General features: G+C 41.1%; 1 protein-coding gene across 1 annotated transcript; it reads left to right on the top strand.

The window, feature by feature from the left end:
- Positions 1-3,331: 3,331 nt before the first annotated feature.
- On the top strand, positions 3,332-18,720 carry snrnp200 (small nuclear ribonucleoprotein U5 subunit 200). The gene is made up of 44 exons (XM_005804353.2): positions 3,332-3,593; positions 3,760-3,923; positions 4,472-4,643; positions 4,713-4,905; positions 5,135-5,190; positions 5,345-5,443; positions 5,523-5,675; positions 5,779-5,878; positions 5,969-6,105; positions 6,192-6,269; positions 6,561-6,734; positions 6,871-7,008; positions 7,101-7,256; positions 7,358-7,528; positions 7,608-7,801; positions 7,887-8,010; positions 8,512-8,661; positions 8,749-8,991; positions 9,884-10,072; positions 10,150-10,347; positions 10,438-10,590; positions 10,691-10,771; positions 10,856-10,939; positions 11,029-11,135; positions 11,219-11,337; positions 11,417-11,571; positions 11,654-11,843; positions 11,922-12,095; positions 12,185-12,345; positions 13,551-13,778; positions 13,858-14,049; positions 14,141-14,319; positions 14,574-14,725; positions 14,826-14,934; positions 15,018-15,126; positions 15,376-15,565; positions 15,652-15,816; positions 15,905-16,026; positions 16,896-17,039; positions 17,122-17,298; positions 17,386-17,546; positions 18,088-18,169; positions 18,257-18,349; positions 18,433-18,720. The coding sequence occupies exons 1-44, from the start codon at positions 3,549-3,551 to the stop codon at positions 18,580-18,582; spliced, it is 6,411 nt and encodes a 2,136-aa protein (XP_005804410.1). The 5' UTR covers positions 3,332-3,548; the 3' UTR covers positions 18,583-18,720.
- Positions 18,721-18,888: the final 168 nt, after the last annotated feature.

Raw genomic sequence — 18,888 nt, 5'->3', positions numbered from 1 at the left:
AATGTAATATGTTGAAAAGAATAGTATTAAAGAACATATAATCATATGGTATAATTTTTGTGTGCCGGGAGAGTTGTTTAACATACAAAGAATTTGATAAATTCCCTCACACTGCAGCTTATTAGAAATCCTCTTTTGTTCTTCAGTGTGTAGACAATGTAATCTTTGTGACGTCCTGTCATAGGCACACCACATGAGTGGAGCTCAGCTGTCTGAGCAGCTGTTCCCTGTGACGTCATCTGCAAACACACACTGTCCTGGTTCTACCCCAGAGGAGTGTGAGACACTCTCTCTTTCACACACACACACACACACACACAGACAGTGAGGGCTGGCATGTAAAGTGCTAAGCCTGGATAAAGTGGAACAGGATCAGATTCTTTCAGGTTCCGGGGATTAATATTTCCTGTCTGACCCAGACGAGGTTTGAGCCGGTGTTCTGACTATTTGTGCTACCTCGTCAGATTTTCCTACAGATCTGTTGTTTTACGGGTTTCTTTATTAAGGACGACTGTTGACATAAGATATGAGAGCAACAATGAGCATCTCCATTAATTAACAGCCGTTTACAGCACTGGATTCTCTTTGACCTGCTTCAAAATAAATATTTACAACCTGGCACAAACAAATTATTGCACCTTAGCTCACTGCTAGCACACAAACAATTTATAGCAGCACTATGCTGTAAGTGCTTCTTACTCAAAGAAGCAAATATTTGATTTATTTCAAACAGGTCTTCAAAAACAAGCAATTTGTAGGACAGAGAAAATCATGCATACATAAACAAAATAATTGGCTTACCACTCCTTTTCTGTTTGCAGAAAACACTTATTTAATCCTATCCTTTATCTCAATTTAATGACTTACTTATAATGCCCTAATTATCAAAAATTTGTAATTAAAACCATGTTATAATATTAATGTTCCTGTTCAATATACTGTGCTAAAGAGCCAACAAATAAACTATATTACATAGACAAAATGGTTACAAACTAACTCATAAGATAAGAAAAATCTACGTTTACATAATAGTTATAATGACAATTTAGATAATAAATCGGACATACAGCCATAGAATAATTACCAACTCCTTGCCAATGTACACAGATAAATTCTCCTCAATTTGTGTTTAACCATTACATTCTGGGATAAACGGTCATTTTTCCCTAGTTAGTATGGACTTCTACAATACCTATGTTACTATAATTGAATTACTAATTTCAGAATCATCAAGGAAAAAGGTAGAACTTTGTTACTGAACTTAAGTAGATTTTTAAAATTAAAATCACTTTAAGGTTCCAAGATTTGCAGACTTGAAATCAAATTAATAAATCTTGTGAAAATAAAGTTGCCCCCAATGTTTATCTGTAAAGTTTAACATTGTCCCCAATGTTAAGCTTTAGCCACCAATGGTTATCGTTATGTCTGATGTTTAACATTCGGTGTTATCGTGGCTGTTTAATGATGTTTAACTTTATCTCCGATGTTTAGCATTTAATATCCAGGATATTAAATGTTGTCCCCGATTTTTTATTTAAACAAGGGTAATGCTTAACGTTATGCTTGATGTTTAACATTATTGCCAATGTTTATCAGATGTCAAATTTCTTCTCCAGAAAAGTTTCCTTTTACGTTAAATATTGAAGATAAAGTAAACCATACCAGATAGAGTAAACATAGCAATAATGACAATTTAACTTTAAATAATGATATTTTCCAGTCTAAACACAGGGTAAAACTAAACCTGTAAAACCTGCCCAACTGCAAAGAAACAATACGAATATAAACCTCCAGTAAAACTCATGTTAATAGAACTATATGTTTTATTCATAATCTATCCCTATATTTTAGAATAATTTAGAGAAACAGCAAAATTTTTACATTCATTTTTTTATAATGTAGGACTGAAATTTTTTTTTAAAGTTTTCAAAATTTACATTTTTCTAAGAACTAATACAGTTTTTGAAAAATTCAGAGAAACCCTGAACTATATGAGGGATAAACTTGCTTTTTATATTTTCAAAGCTTAATACCAAACTGCTGCTACAGTATGTCCTGACTTATATGGAGAGTGAAGAGTGCCAAATGACAATAAATAACTTATGTAAGAATTATTTAAGTGTGCCATTAATTTATTCAAAATCTTCACTGTCCATAGATCTGTGTCTTTTGGTCCGTCTTTAAATAAGATGAGTTTATTCATAAATTGCTTTTTAAAAAATGTATGTCGGGTTTTTAAAGGAAAGAAAACAGTGCTGACGACATGCACTGTACCTTTTTCCTCTTTCTGATTGCGCACCATTGAAGATTTGCTCATTGAAGCCTTCCTTTTTTCCTCTCAACTTTTTAACATCCACTTATATAGCAAATCCTGTGCACATATGTCACAGCACAAAATAAGAGAACATCTTTCATTTTAGTGGCTGTTTCTTGCAGAAGTCAAACTTTCCTTGAGCAATGTATTAAAACCTTTGTCGATGCTGCCACCTGGAGGTGAAAAGTAGATATGCACCCCAATTAGAACGTAGTTGTGCATAAAGTGTATATCAAGCAGGTTTATTGTATAGTCGGTTTGTTCACAAGAATTACTTTCATTGAAACCTTTAGAATTAGCCTCCATACAATCCGCTCTTTCAATAAACAGCTGCTGTACATGTGAATATATAGCAATACTTAGGTTGTTCTGGGAATGTCCAGCTTGGACAGAAATTCCTGAGAAGTATCTCAAATAAACAGTCACATGTAAACTTCCATTGGACAGTCTAAACTGGAAAATATTTATATAGTCTCAACATCTTCCTAGGCTTGTATTACTAACTTCTCCTTGCAGTTGTTGGTTCTTTCTGCAGGAGTGAAACCTGTTAAAATATACAACAAGCCTTCAGATTCAAAAGAAATATGATCTACTGTTCAAACTCTTCTTTGAAGTTTCATGCAAGAACCTAAGATGATGCCGCCCCCGAAATTATTTTCAAAAGGTGTCCTCCCGCACCAACCAATAATGTAAGAACTGCTAATAATGTAATAATGTTTCTCATCTTAAACATAATAACAGCAATATTCTGTAAAAGGAAGCGGAAGAATGAGTGTAAATCAGAGAATTAAAATGATCTGTAATTATAGTCTATAATTAATATAATAATATTATTTTAACGCTTTTTTTCAGACTGAACCACTGTGTTTCCTAAAGGCAACACTCTGACATCTGAATGCCAAAACCAGACGAAGAAAAGGCTCAATTGAATTTACTTGAATGTCGTGACCTGGATATCCACCAGGGGGCAGTGCATATTTTTCTCCTTGTTTGTTCTCACTCCGTTGACACAGGAAGTGGAAACCAGAGGAAAGCCTGTTTGTGCGCTCGTGTTAGCAGCGATTTTGTTACGTAGGAGAAACGCAATATTTCAGAGATTAATGAGAACGACTTTTATTTGAAATAGAAACTTTAAACCGATGCGCTCGGCGTCTCATTGAAAAGTCAGAGTCAAGTCAGCTCTGTGAGCATTTGTAATTGGAGGAGCGGTGGAAGCTGAGCGAAAAGCGGCACCATGGCGGATGTTACCGCTCGTAACCTGCAGTATGAGTACAAAGCGGTGAGTATGTCAGAATATAAACACATGGATATTGGGATAATGGAGTTTGTTTTTGTTTTTTGTTTGTTTTTTTGGCGAACTAGCTTTACATTATTGAGCTATATGTAACGGAGTATGTTTATTTTGCTCCAGCATGTCTCGTAATATATTTGTATCGAATGTGTAGAACTCAAACTTGGTGCTGCAAGCGGATCGCTCCCTGATCGACCGCACTCGGAGAGATGAGCCCACCGGTGAGGTGCTGTCCTTGGTGGGGAAGCTGGAGGGGACAAAGATGGGGGACAAAGCTCAGCGGACCAAACCCCAGAAGCTGGAGGAACGACGAGATAAGTCAGTGCAGCCACACACAAAAAAGTTCAATTCAGGCACATCGTTTATTTTTTATGTCTTTAGACCTGTGTTGTGAGTCAGATGTTGATACTAGAAATTGTTTTGTCTGCTTTACTTACATGCTTTCTTTGGGCTACCTCAAACAAAATTTAAGCTGCGTTTATTGCCAGTGCAATGATGATAGATTTACAGAACCATCTAACAAATTTCAACGCAAGTCGATTAAAAAATAAAACAGATGTGCTCAATTTTGCCCCTACAGAAATTTCCAAAATTATTCTCTACACTTGAAATATTGGGAAAGATTATCAAATGATCTACTGTAAATTTCTTCAAGTGTTTCTCTCAGTGCTGCACATTTCATGACAGCAGGCATTTCAATACCAAAGTACTGCAAACAAAGTTTCCTTACAGGACACCAGCCTTAACAAGTCTGAAGTCTGACACCTGCACTTGCCAAACAAATTAATATTTTGCCAGTTGTACACATTAGCATAATCCTGCCTAAAAGTTGTTGTGGTCACTATAACTTTGTTCTTCCAAAATAGGAGAAGAAAAAGAGATGAGGACAGACACGACATCAACAAAATGAAAGGCTTTACCCTCCTGTCTGAGGGCATCGATGAAATGGTGGGCATCGTGTACAAGCCCAAAACCAAAGAAACCAGAGAGACCTATGAAGTGCTGCTGAGCTTCATCCACGCAGCTTTAGGAGATCAGGTTAGTGACACTGAGACTCTAAACCTAGCTCTCACAATACACCACCTGCTGACGCGCTTTCGTCTGCAGCCTCGTGATATTCTGTGTGGAGCAGCTGATGAAGTGTTGGCGGTGCTGAAGAACGACAAAATGAGGGACAAAGAAAGGCGACGTGAAGTCGAGCAACTTCTTGGCCCGTCTGATGACACGCGCTATCATGTGCTGGTCAACCTGGGAAAGAAGATCACAGACTACGGAGGAGACAAGGACTTACAGAATATGGGTCAGCAGTTATTAAATGTTTGTTGTGGCACTTCCAATGCACTCTGGAAATGTCTGGAATGTGATTTATTTGAAATATCTTCAATTTCAGGATAATATTTCAAATAATTTTGCTTTTCCAGATATAATTCTCTATCCCACTGTCTGAAAGTTGTACCAATCCATTCACTTTGATGTGAAACATTTTCAAAAACCTTATTAATGAAACTGTTCTTGTTACAAATCTACAGATGACAACATTGATGAAACATATGGTGTCAACGTACAGTTTGAATCTGACGAGGAAGTGAGTTTTATTGTTTATTAAAAATGTTCTTCGTATTTAGTGGCTCTTGTGCAACATGTTTCCTTTTGGTGCTGAGCTTGACTTTGAATTGTGATGCTTAAACTGGGATAGAACTGGCGCTTAGAAGCTTATGAGCTCGTTTCTTCTTCCAAAGGAAGGAGATGAGGACCAGTTTGGCGAAGTACGAGATGAACACTCAGATGAAGACAGTGAAGGAGAAGAAGCGGTTGTCTCCACTAGGCTAACAGCAAATGTAAGTCCAGCATACCCATTGATTTTAAGAGAGAGTGTTTATTTATTCAGAGTGTAATCAGAAGTTCTTGCCCCTGTAGCTCGGTGAGGCGGGTGACGTGATGTCAGAGAAGAAGAAACAGTTACATCCTCGGGACATCGACGCCTTCTGGCTCCAACGTCAGCTCAGTCGGTTCTACGATGACGCCATCGTCTCTCAAAAGAAGGCTGACGAAGTCTTGGAAATCCTCAAGGTTTTTCACATCGTTTGTGTTTATGTTGTTTTTTTTTTTAATGGTGAGTGTATACGTTTTAATTTTCAGATTTGCCTTCTTGTGTTTCTTTGTTGAATCTCAGACTGCGAGTGATGACAGAGAGTGTGAGAACCAGCTGGTGCTGCTGCTGGGCTTCAACACCTTTGACTTCATCAAAGTCCTTCGTCAGCATCGCCGCATGAGTAAGGCAGTCTGGTTCAAACTGTGTCCTCCCGGATTGTTCAGCGTTTCATTTGAGTTGACGCATTTAACCTCTTCTTTCTGTCACACAGTTCAGTATTGTACCATGCTGGCCAGCGCTCAGAGCGAGGCAGAAAAGGAGCGGATCATTGGAAAGATGGAGTCGGATCAGGAGCTTTCAAAGATTCTCTACCAGCTGCAGGAGACTGAGAAGGAGGACATTATCAGAGTAAAGCTTTTAGTCATAAAGCTAACACTCTGAGTTAAAACATATTATGTGCGGCTTTTCACACTTTTTATGTTTTTGTACTTTAGGAAGAACGATCTCGCAGAGAGAGAGTGAGGAAGTCTCGAGTGGATGACTTGGAAGCGATGGATGTTGACCACGGAGAGGTAAATACTGCTTGGTTCATTTTCCATCTAAGGCTTAAACGATTGATCAAATTAATGGTGATTAATTCATTATTGATCCAATTCATTGTCAGAATAATTGATTTGTAAAATAATTATTAGTGCAGCGCTAGTTCCATCCACTAAGCCTTTATTTTGCAACGTGAGGCTACTTGGATGATCTTTCACTGTCGTTTTTGCCTCCGGTTGATAGAGACACAGGTGTATGTAGACATCTAATCATCACTGTAGACATCGACGCTGATTCATTCCTATTTTTTGTCCTCTCAACAGTCAGTGATGCCTCGGCAGCTTCTGGACCTGGAAGACTTGGCCTTCAGTCAAGGCAGCCACTTCATGGCCAACAAGCGATGCCAGCTGCCAGACGGCTCCTTTCGTAAGCAGCGTAAAGGTTATGAAGAAGTCCACGTGCCTGCTCTCAAGCCGAAACCCTTTGCTGACGATGAGGTTTGTTGTTTCATCCACTGTGATGAAAACCTGGCATTTTCAAACTCCAAGCTTTTCAACTATTTGCTTTGTTTGGTATCAAGCTGCTTATGGTTGAGTTTATGTCCTGCATTCAGCCAATCTTTTGTACCACCAGGTACTTGTTGCCATTGATAAGTTGCCCAAGTATGCCCAGGCTGGATTCGAAGGCTTCAAAACTCTAAACCGCATTCAGAGCAAGCTGTTCAAGACCACCATGGAGACGGATGAAAACTTGCTTGTGTGCGCGCCTACGGTGAGTGAACCACGTCGAAGCTGAAAAACCTTCTTACTGCTGAGTTGACACGAGTTATCTCCTCTAAATGTGGGTCATCGTCTTGCACACAGGGAGCCGGTAAGACCAATGTCGCCTTGATGGCGATGCTGAGGGAAATCGGGAAGCACATAAACATGGATGGAACAATCAATGTGGATGACTTTAAAATCATCTACATTGCACCCATGCGCTCACTCGTACAGGAGATGGTGGGAAGTTTTGGCAAGGTGAGCATTTTGTCTCTTCATACAGCTCTGCTTACTTGCAGTGAAATCTTTGCTGCAGAACAGACCAGAGGTTATGATGCCACCGTTTCTCTTTTTCTCAGCGTCTTGCAAGCTACGGCATCATCGTATCTGAGCTGACCGGAGACCACCAGCTCTGTAAAGAGGAGATCAACGCCACTCAGATCATCGTCTGCACCCCTGAGAAATGGGACATCATCACTCGGAAAGGCGGCGAGCGCACCTACACCCAGCTGGTGCGCCTCATCATCATTGTAAGTCATGCCACTAAGTAAGTTTAGAAACTAAAAACTGAGATAAATCCTTGAGGGTAATCAGGGAAACGTTTTCTAGGATGAAATCCATTTGCTGCACGACGACCGCGGCCCTGTGCTGGAGTCCCTGGTGGCAAGGACCATCCGTAACGTGGAGCTGACCCAGGAGGACGTGCGGCTGATCGGTCTCAGCGCCACGCTGCCCAACTATGAAGACGTAGCCACCTGCCTGCGCGTTGATCCTGCAAAGGGGCTGTTTTACTTTGACAACAGGTGTTTATTGGATTGTAATCCCTTAACCGCTTGTTTCCTGTTGGGATGTGTCAAATTTGTGAGCTGTTTTAATTTTTCTTTCCAGTTTTCGGCCTGTGCCCCTTGAGCAGACGTACGTTGGTATCACAGAAAAGAAAGCCATCAAACGTTTCCAAATCATGAATGAGATCGTTTATGAAAAGATCATGGAGCATGCTGGAAAGAACCAGGTGAGTTGTGTTTGATTTAACATCTACAGTTACTGTAATTGACAGTTTTTCTTTGACATTGTAGAAATATTTTCCAAGAAGATTTCTGGGGCTCTTTTTTTTTACACCTCATTTGTTAGGAAACGGGGCCAAAACAAAAACAGGTTATACATGGTCCTTAAGAAAGGACCATGTATAACCTGTTTTCAGGACCTGTTCCTGAAATAACTTTTTCCACATTTCTTTTAAAGGTTTGGGATGGCTTATCATAAGTAAGAAAGTCTAATTGTTTTGATAGAGATAAAGTTTTGAGTAACTTTACTTCGTTTTTAAACCGTAACTGCTATGGATGAGAGTAACAATGTTACAATTTCATTGTATTTAATGTAGAATTTCAATGTTTCTGTCTGCAGTCAAAATGAAGGTGTGTTTTGACTTTGATATGCAGTGACTGAGACTCCTTTTGTTATTCACTCTACTTTCGCTTGTGAGTAAATCTGCTGCTCATTTGTCTCCCAAAAGGTCCTGGTTTTTGTTCACTCCAGGAAAGAGACAGGAAAGACCGCCAGAGCCATTCGGGACATGTGCTTGGAGAAGGACACTCTGGGTTTGTTCCTGAGAGAGGGTTCTGCTTCTACTGAAGTGTTGAGAACCGAGGCAGAACAATGCAAAGTCAGTAAACACCACCAGACCAGAGGGGTTCCAAAAGTTTTCAGTGTTAGCTGCTTGATCTGAGTTAAAGATTTATCTCTCTTTCAGAACTTGGAGCTAAAGGATTTGCTTCCTTATGGCTTTGCTATCCATCACGCCGGGATGACCAGAGTGGACCGTACGCTGGTGGAGGATCTGTTCGCAGATCGACACATCCAGGTTCTGGTGTCCACAGCCACTCTGGCTTGGGGTGTGAACCTGCCGGCTCACACCGTCATCATCAAAGGAACCCAGGTTTACAGCCCAGAGAAAGGCAGATGGACGGAGCTGGGAGCGCTGGACATTTTACAGGTTTGTCTGGACTTAAAGCCAGCTGGTTTTTAGAAATGTTGAAAAGTTGATCAACTCTGGTGCTTGAACTTCCTTTATGTGTTTTCAAGGTTTGGAAAAGTGTTTGATTTCTGTATAAAGTCATTGGACAGGCTTGATATTCAAACTGAACAGTTTGGTAATAAAGTGCAATCTAACATTTGATTAAAAACCTAAATTTGGAAAATGTTATTTACATCTGAACACAGACATTTTCATACACCTAATAAAGACACAGATATTTTTTTTTCTCATTGTCTGAAGTGAAATCAGACCAAACTTTTTTGTAGGTCAGTTACAATTACAAAGATTATTTCTACTTTCAAAAAGCCATAAAACTTAATGAGAACATGGTTTGGAAAGTTTTCTTTGTATATTGTGTTTAAGCATTTAATTTGAGAGGGAAGGTAATTTACCTTAGCTTTGTTTGGATCGTTTCAATGTAGTGAATAATTATTCTTCCTAATTTCCCAATGACTTTAGTGATTTACGTAATTGAAATAGATCTTGGCTTATATTTTTTATATATTAAAGCAACCTTGTTGAAATTGGGGAGTTTTTTTGTTGTTAAATTTGTGTTTTGCTCTCAAACAAGTCAGGTAAATAGTGTGTGAGAGAGACTTTTAAAAAATCTTGTTATATTTAGTATTTTACATAGCAAGGACAATCGCCAAACATTATTAATGTACGTAATATATGATGTCATATATCGGTAGAAATGAAACTGTCTTCTTTAGTACATTTGTATTGTTTTTGTCTCCAAAGGTACTGGAAAAATTTAAAACCTTACTTTGAAAATGCCTGAAACGTGCCTGTGTTTTACTGTGGGAAAACCCTGCAACCAGTAGAAATGAAACCTGCCACTTGATTTCAGATGCTGGGTCGAGCCGGCCGTCCGCAGTATGACACCAAGGGAGAGGGAATCCTAATCACTTCTCACGGAGAGCTGCAGTATTACCTGTCCCTGCTGAACCAGCAGCTGCCCATAGAGAGCCAGATGGTGGTGAAGCTTCCTGACATGCTCAACGCAGAGATAGTGCTGGGAAACGTTCAGAATGTGAAGGTGAGTGACCACCACACAGAAGAAACAAAATGAAATTTAGATTCTCCGTGGTTAATTCGTAGCGTTTGTCGCTGCAGGATGCTGTGAACTGGCTCGGCTATACCTACTTGTACGTGCGCATGCTCCGCAACCCGACGCTGTATGGAGTATCCCACGACGACCGAAATTCAGACCCGCTGCTGGAGAGGCGCAGGATGGACCTGATTCACACAGCCGCTAACGTCCTGGACAAGAACAGCCTCATTAAATATGACAAGAGGACGGGAACTTTCCAGGTCTGCAAACTAGCTCTCAGTAATGCGTAATGATCCCCGTTACAGTAAATTTGCAGTAAGTTAATATTTTTTATTCATCATTACATAAAGGTAACAGACCTAGGTCGCATTGCCAGCCACTTCTACATCACCCACGACTCCATTCAGACCTACAACCAGCTGCTGAAGCCCACGCTCAGTGAGATCGAACTCTTCAGAGTCTTTTCACTGTCCTCAGAGTTCAGGAACATCACAGTGAGAGAGGTATGCTGGCCGGAGACAGACATGGGGACTATTTTCTGTCCCTAATCGATTCACTGTAGGCTTTTTATAATACAAAACAAACAAAATGTTTCTCTTTTAGGAGGAAAAACTTGAGCTTCAGAAGCTTCTGGAAAGAGTTCCCATTCCTGTAAAGGAGAGCATTGAGGAGCCTAGCGCTAAGGTAACATAATCGAGTTTTAGTAAGTTTAGTAGTTGTTGACTTGGTTATTCATATTTGAATATTTTTGCGTCAACTTTGTTTCAGATTAATGTTCTGCTTCAAGCTTTCATCTCTCAGCTCAAACTGGAAGGCTTTGCCCTGATGGCAGACATGGTTTACGTCACACAGGTACAGCAAGAACAGCTTGTTTTATAGCTTAGCATTTCCATATTCTGCAGTTTTATGTAAAGAAATTAATTTTATTTTTCTTTCTTCAGAGTGCTGGTCGTTTAATGCGGGCCATATTTGAGATTGTGCTCAACCGTGGCTGGGCCCAGCTCACAGACAAGACCATGAATCTCTGCAAGATGATTGACAAACGGATGTGAGTGGGATTGTCAGCGCTAAGCTAGCATAATTTATATGTCGAGGGAAATCGTTTATGGTTGGTGTTTCCGGCGTGAACAGGTGGCAGTCGATGTCCCCACTGCGGCAGTTCAAGAAGCTTCCTGAAGAGGTCGTCAAGAAGATCGAGAAGAAAAACTTCCCCTTCGAGCGTCTCTATGATCTCAACCACAATGAGATTGGTGAGCATTGTGTTTTTTGTTTTGTTTTTTTTAACCTCGCTCTCGTAGTTAAAAAGCTAACGAACGTTTCTTTGCTCAGGTGAGCTGATCCGCATGCCGAAGATGGGTAAGACCATTCATAAATACGTGCACCAGTTCCCCAAGCTTGACCTGGCTGTCCACATTCAGCCTATCACTCGCTCCACGCTCAAAGTGGAGCTGACCATCACGCCGGACTTCCAGTGGGATGATAAGGTCGGTTAAACTCACAGCACGGTTCCTTTGTCATCTCTTACTTCTCCTTAGCTTCGTCTCAGACGTTTATTTTCTCACTCAGATTCATGGATCGTCTGAAGCCTTCTGGATCCTGGTGGAGGATGTCGACAGTGAAGTCATCCTCCACCATGAGTACTTCCTGCTTAAGGCCAAGTACGCCCAGGACGAGCACCTTGTGACCTTCTTTGTTCCGGTGTTTGAGCCTTTACCTCCACAGTACTTCATTCGTGTCGTCTCGGACCGATGGCTCTGTAAGCAGCCTTCAGGATTCTCCTGCTGTCTGTCTTAGCTCTTCATCTAGCAGGTTTTATTCTTTGTTTTTCTGTTAGCTTGTGAGACGCAGCTGCCCGTGTCCTTCCGTCACCTTATCCTACCTGAAAAGTACCCGCCACCCACGGAGCTGCTGGATCTGCAGCCACTGCCTGTCACCGCGCTCAGAAACTCTGCCTTCGAGGCTCTTTATCAGAACAAGTTCCCTTTCTTTAACCCCATCCAAACACAAGGTACACAACAGGAAACAGGACTTTTAACTTGAGCCTAGATCAGTACTGACTTCACTGCTCATCTAACTTCTTATTTACCCCTTTTTCAGTCTTCAATGCTGTGTACAACAGTGATGATAATGTGTTTGTTGGAGCTCCAACTGGCAGCGGAAAGACCATCTGTGCAGAGTTCGCCATCCTGAGAATGCTGCTGCACAACTCAGAGGGTCGCTGCGTCTACATCACCCCAATGGAAGCGCTGGCGGAGCAGGTACAAAGTCACAAATCTGAAACAAAACCATCAAACCTTCCTTATTAATTAGCTAGATGACATGCAAGTCATTGCAGGGATTGAATATCTTGTAATGTTACAAAAACAGACGGTAGCATGTTGTATTGGAGTTCATGCGTTGGATCAATGCAAAGTGGTGTGTACCAGTAGGCCTGAAACAATTAATCGTGATTAATCAATTATTGAAATAATCGTCAGCCAATTTGGTAATCACTTATTTGTTAACTTAAGGATAGACACACAAAAAATTGTCATTTGCTGAAAGAACAGGATGCTTACAGCAGTAATTAAGCCAAAACTGTGCAAAAAAAATTGATTTAAGATGAAAAGTCTTGAGCTTCTCAAGTGGCATTTTTAGCTTCTCCTGGTTCAAATTAAGAACAAAAATATCTTAAGCACCTTTTACTATTCATTTATTAATCCAAACAATAAAGGAAAACTGTGCTATTGCACACCAGGCAATAAAATGCTTATTTTCTTATTTTTTTTTAAAAAGGAACTTATTCATTTATTTGTAATTTTTATGTATTTATGTATTTCTAATAAGTGGTAAAATGAAAAGTCTAGAGAATGTCCCAATATTTTTAACCATCAAACAATAGATTAAATTGTAAATTAATTATTAGTCACAGCCCTACATGCCAGTGAAGTGGAAGAAATATGATTTTTAAAATATGTTTAGTTCATTTGTGTTTTGCCCCACTAATTCAGTTTGTAGGACCTCACTTTTGTCTCTTTGACACATTTGACTTTGACTAGGCCACTCTTAACAGGAGAAAATCGTAGCTCTTGTTTGATTTTAAAAGTCTCAAACATTTTTCAGCTGCTGTTTTTACTGAAAAAAGTGACCCCCACAGCATAATACAGCCATTATTATTTGTTTCCTTTATGTACTTTAAAAAAGCTCCTATGTATCTGATTAAATAACTAACAAGTTCACTTTGTTCATTGATTGGGTGAATTCTGAAGGTTACACTGGATTCTTGAAGTAAATGGGATTAAATACAAATCTATGTCACACCTCACAGATTATGTGTGAAAATCTTAGAAAACTATACATTGTTTCTTCCTCTTCATGTGAGCCACAAAAATGCAGGTTTGTGACTGTAATGTGATCAGAATGTTAAAAAAAAAAATGCAGAAAATATTTGTGATCTTTCTAAACACGGATTCTTGTTTCTCAGGTGTTTGTTGACTGGCACCAGAAATTCCAGGATATCCTGAACAAGAAGGTGGTTCTGCTGACGGGAGAAACCAGCACAGATCTGAAGCTGCTGGGAAAAGGCGACATCATCGTCAGCACCCCGGACAAATGGGACATCCTGTCTCGTCGCTGGAAACAGCGAAAGAACGTCCAGAACGTCAGCCTCTTCATCGTGGATGAGACGCACCTCATCGGAGGAGAAAACGGAGTAAGAACAAAGAGAAGTCAAGATTTGCATTAGCCGTTTTTGTTTTGTGTTCTGTAAAATTAATTGATGCTCCTATTAGCCTGTGCTGGAGGTCATCTGCTCGAGGATGAGGTACATCTCCTCTCAAATCGAGCGCCCCATCCGCATCGTGGCTCTCAGCTCATCGTTGTCCAACGCCAAGGACGTGGCTCACTGGCTGGGCTGCAGCACCACCGCTACGTTCAACTTCCACCCCAACGTCAGGCCTGTGCCTCTGGAGCTGCACATCCAGGTCTGCTCACACATGGCTGCTGATGCCCAGAAACGGACGAATCACCTGTCAAGATTCCTAACGTTCTGTCAACGCTCACGTGTCACTGCAGGGCTTCAACGTGAGCCACACTCAGACCCGCCTGCTGTCCATGGCCAAACCGGTGTATCACGCCATCATGAAGCATTCTCCCTCCAAGCCTGTGGTGGTGTTCGTCCCATCCCGTAGGCAGACCCGCCTCACCGCCATTGACATCCTCACGTTCTGCGCCGCTGATGTCGTCCCTCAGAGGTCAGCCTTTGTTTTGAAACAGAGATTTAAAGGGGCAGCATTATGTAAAATTAACTTTACATCATGTTATAATGTGATTCCCTCATCTAAAGCAAACAGAGTGTTGCTTTGATTCTTTTATACATGTTTGAGAAATCCTTGAATCTCCCGTGGCAACTGAAGGCAACATAGTTACCATGTGCCTGGAAAGTGCATAATGCCGCCCTTTTAAGAGTGAAGGAAGCTCATCTGAAGGAAGTATTTTCTCTCTTTAGGTTCCTGTACTGCTCTGAGAAAGAACTGGCTCCATTCCTGGAGAAAATAAACGACCCGACTCTGAAGGAAACTCTAGCCAACGGAGTGGGGTACCTGCACGAGGGCCTGACTGCCATTGAGCGTCGGATAGTTGAGCAGCTTTTTAACTCTGGTATGAAACAACCCTGATCCACAGAGAATTTCAGGACAAAAGACGAAAAATACAAAAACACAACAGTTTTCTGGTGATTTAACTTCCCGTCCTGGTACAGGTGCTGTCCAGGTGGTGGTCTCCTCACGTTCGCTCTGCTGGGGCATCAACGTCTCTGCCCATCTCGTCATTGTCATGGACACCCAGTACTACAATGGAAAAATCCATGCGTAAGGCTCTTGGAGAGTTGACTTAAAGCACTTTGCAGGAAAAAAAAAAAGTAATTTTCTTTTTTTGTTTTCTCCTGTCTTAGGTATGTGGACTATCCCATATATGATGTCCTCCAGATGGTCGGCAAGGCAAACAGGCCCATGCTGGATGACGAGGGACGCTGTGTTATCATGTGTCAGGGATCCAAGAAGGTATGATTTTTAATATTGAATGAAAACGTTTAAGCAGTTATATAAAAAAGTTGCAAAATTTGCCAAAAAGTTTATTTGATCAATCATCAGAATAATAGGTTACAAAAATAATAGTTTGCAGCTCTGAATGAGTTAAAATATTCCAGTAATTCGTTGGAATTTCAGTTTTTCAGAAAAAAAATTTCTGCTTAAGACCCACAAAGATGGATTTTATTAAAATGTCACCAATGATGCGCCTTTTCCCCATAGGACTTCTTCAAGAAGTTTCTGTACGAGCCACTGCCCGTAGAGTCCCACCTGGATCACTGTCTCCACGATCACTTCAACGCCGAGATCGTCACCAAGACGGTCGAGAACAAGCAAGACGCCGTCGACTACCTGACCTGGACGTTCCTCTACAGACGGATGACGCAGAACCCCAACTACTACAACCTGCAAGGTGAGGATCGGCTTGTAAACACCTGACTGATCAGGTCGAGTGAAAGGCTTGAAGGAGATCTGAGCGCCATCCTCTAATCGTGGCAGGCATGTCCCATCGCCACCTGTCCGATCACCTGTCCGAGCTGGTGGAAAACACCCTACATGACCTGGAGCAGTCCAAGTGCATCAGCATCGAGGACGAAATGGACGTCGCTCCGCTCAACCTGGGAATGATCGCCGCTTACTACTACATCAACTACACAACGATCGGTTTGTACCGTCACGGCCCTGCTGACGTTTGGAGGATTTTCGTATGTTATGCTGAATATCGCTGCTATTTTGCTGTTGTGTTGGGCAGAGTTGTTCAGTATGTCCCTGAACGCCAAGACGAAGATCCGTGGGTTGATCGAGATCATCTCCAACGCAGCTGAATACAAGAACATTCCCATCAGGCACCATGAAGACACGCTTCTCCGACAGGTAAATGGGGAAAGTTGCAAACAATTTATTGACTTACGATTAATTGTCGAATAATGGTTTATTATTTAAAAATTATTAAATTAGTTCCAGTCGATTAGCTAATAACGTTCGCTGAGAACTTCTTTCAGTGTTGTAGTTTGACCTCCATCCAGCAGAGGGTGCCGCTGGTCATCCTTAAATGGAACCAGTTGATACAGGAATAAAGATGGCAGGACCATACCAGAACAGGAAAGAGAAACGGGCCAAACAGAGTCTACTGTGTGTGATGCAAACCGCACTTTATGTGGTTCAGTTTTGAAATATAAAAACTCAACAAGCTCATTCAGTTTCATCTCTTTCAGGGAAGCAGCTTCAATTTGTCTCGACCAAAAAACTGATTTCCGAAGAAAGAGAGGTGGAAGGCATAATGGAGAAAAATTGTGACATAATAGTAAAACATGATGCCAGTTTTTAGGGCACTTGACTTCCTCAAAGACAGTGTATGAACACATTTCTGTTCATGAGGGATTGTGATTTATATATTTCATTCTTTTCATCTTTTATTTCTATTCAGCAACCCAAGATGTTCCTGATTTAAGTTTTAGATGCATATCTAAGTTTAATATAGTCAAAAAAAAAATTTTAATACAGTTGAAGCAAAAATGTATATATAAAGATGTGATTCTTTTTTGAATTCAGCATATTATGGAAAGATGGTTGGTACTCTTGATACAAGAGAAAACGCAGGTTTTTAAGAAATTGGCTGCTTATCAATTAATAGTTGATCGGTAAGCTCAATTAACTTTAGACTAACTCACTAAGTGATGATTTCCTTCCCTAGTTGGTTGTTGATGTTTGTTGCTGAGTGTTTATTTTGTTTTAATTTTTAGCTGGCGCAGAAAGTTCCCCACAAGCTGAACAACCCGAAGTTCAACGATCCTCACGTGAAGACCAACCTGCTGCTGCAGGCCCACCTCTCCAGGATGCAGCTGAGCGCCGAGCTCCAGTCAGACACGGAGGAGATCCTGAGCAAGGTCAGGACTCGCCTTCTGATGACTCAGCTCATTGGGTTTCCGTTTCAGACAGCAACACGTTTAAATCGTTTCCCGTTTGCAGGCGATCCGTCTGATTCAGGCCTGCGTCGACGTGCTGTCCAGTAACGGCTGGCTGAGTCCCGCCCTGGCCGCCATGGAGCTGGCGCAGATGGTCACCCAGGCCATGTGGTCCAAGGACTCTTACCTGAAGCAGCTGCCCCACTTCACCTCAGACCACATCAAACGCTGCACTGACAAAGTGAGTGGTGCCGAGGCGCTTCAGTGGCGATGTTAGAGCACATGTTGCAGATTAAAACTATATCGTCCGTGCTTGTTCCGTCTTCAGGGTGTGGAGAGCATCTTTGACATCATGGAAATGGAGGACGAGGACAGAACGTCTTTGCTGCAGCTCTCCGACGGGCAGATGACCGACGTGGCTCGCTTCTGTAACCGCTACCCCAACATCGAGCTTTCTTATGACGTAGCGGAGAGGGACAACATCAAAAGGTTTGTATGCTCTCAGATGTTAAATTGCCTTGCAGACACATACATTCATTTTGGCAGGTTATATTCTAACATATTATGCCTAAAGCGAAATAAGAACTGGCCAAAATGAATCTGAAGACCAATGCATGCCTCATTTTACAGATTTTTACTGCCAAAACTTTAAAGAACCATGTTTTTTTTTTCTTCTAATTTATAATCCTTCATTATTTTAGAATATAAAATTCTAATAAAAGGCATAAATAGTTTCATCATCTTCAAAAATGTAAGTGAACATCAGGTTAGCCATTTGTCCACCTAAGATTTTTTAGACAATATTAGAAATACATAAAAACGCAAATAAATAAAAAAATTTTTTCTTTCTTTACATATTTGCTTACAAAGAAGGGTTTTCATCTTAAATGTAGAATGTGTTTATATATTTTTGTACAGTTTTGGCCTAATTACAGCACTCAGGGTGATCAGCATATATATATTAGCGATTATTGGTTAATAATTGATTAATCGCCATTGTTTCAGCCCTAATTGCCATATATTTTCACAGCGGCAGTCCAGTTCTGGTCCAGGTGCAGCTCGAGAGAGAGGAAGAGGTGACGGGTCCAGTCATCGCACCACTCTTCCCTCAGGTCAGTGTCACTGTACGCCTCATCTTCAGGGGCGTCCCTTCCATTATCAAAACATGACTGATGTGTGGAAATCTATAATTGTTGCAGAAACGTGAGGAGGGCTGGTGGGTGGTCATCGGAGACCCCAAGTCGAACAGCCTCATCTCTATCAAGAGGCTGACTCTTCAGCAGAAAGCAAAGGTGAAAAAAAAAGGCAAAAGCTGCAACAAAAACGCTCCTTGAAGTAACATCCTGACACCGTTTTTGTTGCCTCTTATCTGCAGGTCAAGCTGGACTTTGTTGCGCCTGCTGTGGGCATCCATAACTACACCCTGTACTTTATGAGCGACGCTTACATGGGCTGTGACCAGGAGTACAAATTCAGCGTGGATGTGAAAGAGGCCGACAGCGAGGGGGAAAGTGACTCAGACTAAGCAGTAAATTTTTTTTAAATTAGACATAGGGAATCAAGGGGTTTATTTTTTTGTCCTTTAGATGCTCAACCTGATTTATGTACCTTTGCTTTACCTGTCAACATGTCTCAATACTTATTAAAGTCCAGTGTCATTTTATCTGGTAGTTTTCTTTAAGTTTGAAACACCTGATTGTTGACTTCCAGTCCATCTGTCAATCTTTAATCTCAGTTACATGACAGTCGTGTACGGTTTGAGTTAACAGAGGTAACCAAGGCAACCTAGACTCTTCTGAAGATAAAGATGCTGCAGTCTCAAAGCAGATTG

The sequence above is a fragment of the Xiphophorus maculatus genome, chromosome 12, assembly GCF_002775205.1.
Source record: "Xiphophorus maculatus strain JP 163 A chromosome 12, X_maculatus-5.0-male, whole genome shotgun sequence".
In the NCBI taxonomy this organism is placed as follows: domain Eukaryota; kingdom Metazoa; phylum Chordata; class Actinopteri; order Cyprinodontiformes; family Poeciliidae; genus Xiphophorus; species Xiphophorus maculatus.
This window is presented reverse-complemented; position numbering and strand designations above follow the sequence as displayed.